This window comes from Porites lutea, chromosome 2 (assembly GCF_958299795.1).
Source record: "Porites lutea chromosome 2, jaPorLute2.1, whole genome shotgun sequence".
NCBI lineage: Eukaryota > Metazoa > Cnidaria > Anthozoa > Scleractinia > Poritidae > Porites > Porites lutea.
Window position 1 is genome coordinate 28497266 of NC_133202.1, and position 7500 is coordinate 28504765.

The following is a 7500-nucleotide window of genomic DNA, read 5'->3' on the forward strand; positions in this document are numbered from 1 at the left end:
TTCGGTAAAACCCCAGGGGCGAATGGGTTAATTCATTTAAAAATGGCTAGCTCCATTAGCGGGCAAGATGAAATGAATCCTGCATTCTTATTGGCTACTCAAGGGGGCAAGATGGACTTGGGATGGCCTGCTTCTTCCTCGCAAGAAAATATTAATCTCTGTTTTTGGCGATATAATAAATCTTGTATCGACCATGCTTGTTTGGTCAAGATGGCTGGAAATTGACCTCACCTTTGGTCGACAATAGCGCATATGTATTGATAAGCTGCTCCAAGGGCAGGGTGCAAAGAAAGTCATTTTTACAGCTTGCCATTCGGGCAAGCTGAAGCTAGCATTTACTAGCCCGAACATCATTTCAACTAGCCCCCCAATTTTTTTGATGAGCAGAATTGATTTCACGGTTCTTCTGTAAGTTGAATTCCTCAAAATACTTCACTTGCCTGTCGGGCAAGTTAAGAACAGAATTCACTAGCCCGATAGCAAAATCCACTAGCCCCGGGCTATCGGACACTACTTTCTTTGCACGCTGAAGTGTTCATACCATTTGACCAAAAAACCTAAGTGGGTTGTCTAGTGGCATAATGGTACTCACAATTTATTGTATGTATGTCATGCCATAAAGTAAATTATACTACTACATGAAAAATGTCTTCAATTTGTTTGGCTTAGAGCAGTGGTATTTTAGTTTACTTTGAAATACCTACATATGAAAATTACAAACCTCTTTTGATATTTCAAAATTGTCTCAAATTTCACTTGCCTAACGGCTTATGAAATTATGTGTAACAATTTCAAAATATCACTCGTGATATATATGCTAAATATCACTACAAATCATGCTATTACCTATACTAATATCATTTTGCCATGTGTCTGTTCAGTTATGGATCAAAGCGACATACAGTTAAACCTCCCGTGAGTGACCACCTGAAATACAAAGAGGGGGTCGCTTATGGGAGGTGATCGCTCACTAGAGTCAAACTTTTACCAGGAGAGGTTTGGACACAGTTACTTTTTGAAGAGAAACATGAGAACATAATGAGAGAATGTATTGTATGAAATTACTAGGTTACAATATAAGAGTACATTGCAAATCCATGTTGTTCCTAAAAGTTCTTTTCAAACTCTGAGTAGTATGGTCCATACAGTGATCATAGAGATCAGGTCATTATATCACTGAGGTGGTTGCTTAGAAGAGTAAGACCAATGGAAAGTTCTAAAACCGCCATCCTTGAAAGTGGTTGCAGTCGAGGCTTTTGGCTGGATTTTGTTGTTTTGGATAAGTGATCACTTATTAGATTTGGTCCCTTATGAAAGGTTGTCGCACATGGAGGGTTAACTGTATGTTCTCACTAATTTTTGACATCTATTGTTGGACTGTTCAACCATTCCGATTTCGTCGGGATTCTCCTGATCTTGCTTAATCCCGAATCCTGACCAATCTGTGATCAGGATAGGAAAAATCCTGGTTTTTTCACATATGTTCTGATATTTTCAAATTAATTCTTATGATACTTATAGTAGAACTCCTAACGGAGTATATTTCACTGAAACTGATGTCCAGAAAATTGCCAAAAAGACAACATAAGTCCAAGTTCCTGTAAGCAAAGCCACGTAAATAAAAATAAGCATAAAAAAAGAAAAAGATTTAGGGACCAATTCATAGACAAAAATTGTCCTCTCAGAACACTAGAAATGGTGTTTCAGAGCATCAAGATTTCAAACTTTTCCTGGGGAAAATGCCCCCAGATCCCCTTAGTGGCTCACCCCTTTGGTGCTTGCGTGATTCCTCAGTGATTAAAAAATACCCCGATTTTACATACTTAAAAGGTTGGACAGTCTGTATTGTTGTTGTTGTTTGTTTGGACAAGTACGTGTAAATGTAGTTTGTAATTTGATGGCACCCTTAGGGGATCTCAGAGTTTTCAGAAACCACCTCACTCATCTGTCTTTTTCATTTCAGCTCTTTGTATCTTATTGATTCACTTTCTGCTGAAGACTAAATTTCATTACCTTCCTGAGAGTGTAGCAGTTGTATTTTTAGGTGAGTTCTATTAACGTAATTATGCAAGGGGGTGTTTATATGAGAAAACTTGCACCGGTGTGAGTTTCATACCAGGATGACTTTTTGATTTTGTATCGTGTTTACATGATAAACTGGTCATGGTCTATAGCTCTTGACCAATCAGCTTGCGAAGATTCGCTTAGTTATTGTAAAAAATGTTATAGTTGGAGCATCAAGCATAGTGGCCCATTTTTTTTCAGCATAAAGAGAATGGTGATGAAAAAAAATTCCATGACTGTATTGAGAAATTTTTACTTTTAAGTTCTTTTAGTGAGGATTAACGTATTCTAAAAGGCTTGATTGCTACTTTGATGTCTTGTTGCACCATTGCATCATTCTGTTAGGCTTCTAAGACTGGTCATTTATCTATCCATCATGGCTGCCAGTTTGAAATTTACAACTAATGCAATAAAATGTTGTATTTATGTCTGTGCGGATGGAAAAGGTCATCAAATACAGCCAAGATCAGTTGAGCATAATTACACTTTTCGAGCATAATTTTAGGCATAATGCTGTTGTTTTGAGGGTGATGCTCAAAAGCATAGATGTAATGCTCAAATAATTTTTGAATGTAATGTATCTAACCCTACTGTAGTGTGTTTAATAGTGTAACCTAAATGGTATTGTGTTGATTTACAGTTTTCTTCTCTTTTTTTCAGGAGCATTAGTTGGTTTGATCATAAAAGCATTGAGCCACTTTGCCCTTGGAGACTGGCGGGTTGGTATCAGTTATAGTCTGCTATCCCTTTAAGCCCCAGCATCAACATATATCTTCTCCACACTGTTCTTTATACATTCTTTATGGTATTGCTTGAAAGAATTTGTTCTAACTTAACAATGATCACAACATTTCCTCTTTGGTGATCATTTCATTAATTCTCATGACCTTTCTGTTTAAACAAGCAGTTTTATCGTTGGGAGAAATTGGATGGGGGTCACTATTGGGGCTTAAAGTGATTATACAAGAATTTTAGTTTTATCAGCTGATTTGATATCAAAATGAAATAAATTTACCTCCATAAAAAGAGGCAAAAGTTCCAAAATGGACTGTGACAGGGGCTACCACCTTCCCCCAATTTATGGAACAATTTTGCAGCCTCATCAAAACGAGGCTGCGGATGTTGAAGAATATTTTTGTCCGCAAGCTAATCTCTAGTTTTCCCTACATCATGCAAGAATTTGTCACTTGATTTAAGTCTAGTCTTTTGCTTGATTGGTGTGAAATATACTAATGTTGTTCATTAAAATGTAGTGTTATTTCTGTTTCAATTTGTAGAAAGAGGAACATTTTAATCCTACTGCCTTCTTTCTTATCTTGCTGCCACCAATAATTTTTGATTCAGGATATTCCCTCCACAAGGTGAGAGCAGAGCAGCAGATTAGGTTGTAACTTTTCCATTTTCAAACTAAAACCAGTGGCAGCCAGTGGTTGCATACTTGGGCTGTGAATGTAAGGCTGACTTTGGTACAGTCAAACTTCTGTGATAAGGAACAATGAGGAGGGCTAGTAACTTATTACATAAGGAAGTGACCATTTTATAATGTACACAGCATTTAAAGGCATCCTATCCCCAGAAACAAAGCAAACTGTCTGTAATAATGAGGTGTCCACATTAATCAGGTGTCCATGAAGCAGGGTTTGACTAAAAAAGAGCAGGCGTTTTCAGAGAAGATGTATTTATGTGTATAAGTGTTTAAATGGACTTGTTGAGCATGATTTTGACAGTAACCACAGGATATCATCCAATGTTTTAAAGCTACAAATACCTTACACTGAACACGTGCAGGGGAAGGACTACTTTCAGGAATGCTTGGATGTGCATGTGCCAACACTTGGACTCTTTACATGTTGTTCAGCTATACTCAAATTCTCTCCCTATCCTAGAGTTGCTATGTTTCAGAAGCTATTCTGGCCACCTGCACTGTCCAGCCAAAAAAAACTTACTGAGCTGTTGGTAAATTAAGATTTGTTGATTTCTTTATTTTAGTGTCAATTCCCAGGGTCCCTAGTCCAGACTAAGATCTTCAACAAGTTGATCAATTTCCAAGAAAATGATCCCCCCAATTCTAAATCCAAAGTCTGTATACCTTATCTCACTCTAAATTGCTTGAAATACCCTTGACAGCAGCTTATACCTATGTAGCGTAAAAAAGGTGTTACGCTCCCCCAAGTGTTGTTACTGTAAAGTTATGGATTTGTAGGTTTGATACCGTTTTGGATTCTTGGTTTATGCTTCTTTTTTTTTTACTTTGCAGGGTAATTTCTTTGCCAACATAGGATCCATAGTAGTATTTGCTGTGTTTGGTACAGCTGTGTCTGCAATCGTTATAGGTGGTGGTATTTATTTGTTGGGAAAGGTAAGGTTATAGTAGTGTATAAAACCAGTGCTGAAAATTACCATATGTAGGACATCAGACCCTTTGAAAATGTCTGACTATTAACAACAATCTTTCCTTGCAGCTAAGACTATCTATTTTGAAGAAACTCACAAATGTCAAAAACGTCCATGTATACAACGTATTCATGACTCCTAATATCCATACATTGCTGAACAAGTTTTTGTATGTCACCATGGCTGCCTAGAAATTATAGAATCAGGTTTCTGACTTGTTACAGCTTAAAACTGTCAGTGATAGTTTGTAGTTTACAGAGGTTAATTTTTGTGAAAACAATCAGGTAAAAAAAAAAACAAAAAAACAAAACAAAACAAAATGCTATGCTGTATGTTAATAAGCACAACATTGCATGATGTTATATATAAATGGATACAAATAAGCATATTTTAGTAAAACATCCTTAAAAACATAATCTAATTTGAGGGAATGTTTGAAAGCAAAATTTTATTTCTGACTTGCAGCAGCTTCCTCTTTAATAAAAATCACATCCAAGCAAAATTTCACAAACTTGCCAGATAGCAGGCCCCAGTTGTTCAAAAGCTGGATAGTGCTATTTACCGGATAAATTACTATCCAGCAGATAAGAATTAGGGAAACCAATTGCGCTATTTAGTGGATAGAGGCTTATCCAGTGGATAGCATTATCCACCTTTTGAACAACTGGGGCCAGGATGTGGTGCAAGGCAACAAATGCTACATTCATAGCTTTAGAGGAAAATCCATAGAAAAAGAGGCTAATCGAAGTAAATGTCAAATATACTAAAAATGAAATGTTTTCAGAAAAGTGCACATTCTTTATAAGTTATATCAATTTACTTGAAAAGCATGTTCCATACTGAACCTTCTAGCAAAAGTGCCATGAAGTTTCAATATGAGTGATCTGTGACAAACTCATGTTTTCTTTTTGTTTTTGTTTCCTTTTTTGCCTTCAGTTTCATTGTGGGATCAAAAGCAGTTGATTGTTCAGTTTTTAAATTTAACATTGCATCCAAACATGAAAGTCAATGTCTTCTTTCAACGAGCAGGTTTAGTGAACATAATCTCAATGTTCGGGCAGTAAATTTTTCATAATGAATTTTCCTTATGTTGAAGTAAAAGGTTAAGCTGATTTAAATAATCTTAATGATTGTCATAACTAAGACTATTAGATGGCAGAGCATTTACTGGGCATTTACAGGTTCTACAATATTATATAATTTGGATAAAAATAATTTAATGAATCCAATGACCTGCCGTTACAGTATAATTTGCAAAAAGCAGTTGTGTGGGTGGAGAAAAACATTACAGTCGACTCCCGATAATTCGAACCTTCAAGGGAAATAGAAAAAAGTTCTAGTTATTGGAAGTTCGAGTTATCAAGGGTAAAATTATATAGAAAATGATCTGAAGGGAAATGACAATTGCTTCGAGTTAGCGAGTGGTTCGAGTTATAGAGGGTTTGAGTTACTGGGAGTCGACTGTACTTTTAGCTGCAAATGTAGCATTTTCAAGTTAATGTACCTTCTAATGGATGTATTTTGCTTTTCACCAGGGTGGTGTCGCATTTCAGCTTGATTTAAGAGAGAGGTAAGAAACTTGATCTACATTCCCGGACAAAATAGTTGGAAAACTTGGTCAATTTTCTCTGTCTTCCACTTCACAAACTTGAAAATCACATTCCCCAACTGAACTTTTTAACAATAAGGGAAGGAGGTAAGGGGACCGCGATGTCCTGCTCAAAAAATCAGAAGTGTCTAAGTTTTTTTGAACAAGGTTGTAGGTTTCCTAAAGATGATGTTACAGTGGACAATTCTAAACGGCGATTTTTAGTGCAATGATGTTGCGTTAAAACTTGATGCTGTGTAACATATGTGCAGGACCTTTTCTGGGCAATTTTTACATTACAAGTTTTTGAACAGGCATCAAAAATTTCAGATGCCAAATCATAAATTCCACGCAATTTGTTTTGTGGATACATGTGTCATCAATTTTCTGTGCAATGCTCTTTGAGAACCGTTTTTGCTTCCTTTGTTACACTTAAATTGTCCTGTATGTACCTCTTATTAGCCAATTTTTTGGTCTGTACTGTAAATTACGGACCAAGTTTTTATCCATCGAGTTATGGCCCAAGCGCAAAGCATGCAGGCCATAAATCAATGCAGTATGCAAAAAAAGTAGTGTCCGATAGCCCGGGGCTAGTGGATTTGCTATCAGGCTAGTGAATTATCTTCTTAACTTGTCCGATGGGCAAGTGAAGTATTTTGAGGAATTCAACTTACAGAGGAGCTGTGAAATCATTTCTGTTCGTCAAAAAATTTTGAAGGCTAGTTGAAATGACGTTTGGGCTAGTAAATGCTAGCTTCAGCTTACCCGAATGGCAAGCTGTAGAAATGACTTTTTTTGCACACTGCAATGGAAAAAAGGTTAGAAGTTTATTCAGTCAAACTGAGAGCAATGTAAGTATTCGCTGGCCAATGTGATGCTGGAATCTTTCGAAAACTGGACATTGTGTTTGGCTTGAAGTTGCTTCCATATCTGCCAGTCAATTTTCGTCTTCTAAACTTTGTACTGCGATAAAATTTTCAAACACTGACTAGAATCCTCTTCTTTGATAAGATTAGGATTCACTCTCTTCATCGCCTTCATTCATAAATATTTCACTGTTACAATGTTGACGGATGAAGTCAACATCCAAGTCCTCATGGTTGACAGACATCTTATAAATTTCTTTAAACCTTTTTTAGAGATTAAGAATTGCAAAATGAGCATTTGCTTTGAGATTTTGGTCCGCATAGCTAGTTTCGGACTGCACACATTGACCAATCGCATGGCAAAAACAGACTTAGCCATATAATAAAACATGTTACGTACAGATTTTACGTGCGCATTAATTTTGTGTTGCTAGTTTTTTTATGAATTGTCCTGTGTAACATCTCCTTAAACTTTAATGTCATTTTGCAACACTGACAGGAGCTAGAAATTACCATTGAGAATTGTCCTGTGTAGCGTCATCTTCACCTCTTGCAGAAACATGATTAGTTGTGACCTTTATTAAACAA

At 36.5% G+C, this 7500-nt stretch overlaps 1 protein-coding gene across 1 annotated transcript in view; it reads left to right on the top strand.

Moving 5' to 3' along the window:
* Positions 1-7500, top strand: part of LOC140928200 (sodium/hydrogen exchanger 8-like) — a 32091-nt gene that overhangs the window by 1133 nt on the left and 23458 nt on the right. The window contains exons 3-7 of the mRNA XM_073377913.1: positions 1964-2044; positions 2725-2783; positions 3342-3425; positions 4322-4423; positions 5994-6028. Coding sequence (XP_073234014.1) covers positions 1964-2044; positions 2725-2783; positions 3342-3425; positions 4322-4423; positions 5994-6028 — 361 coding nt within the window. The remainder of the gene's footprint in view (positions 1-1963; positions 2045-2724; positions 2784-3341; positions 3426-4321; positions 4424-5993; positions 6029-7500) is intronic.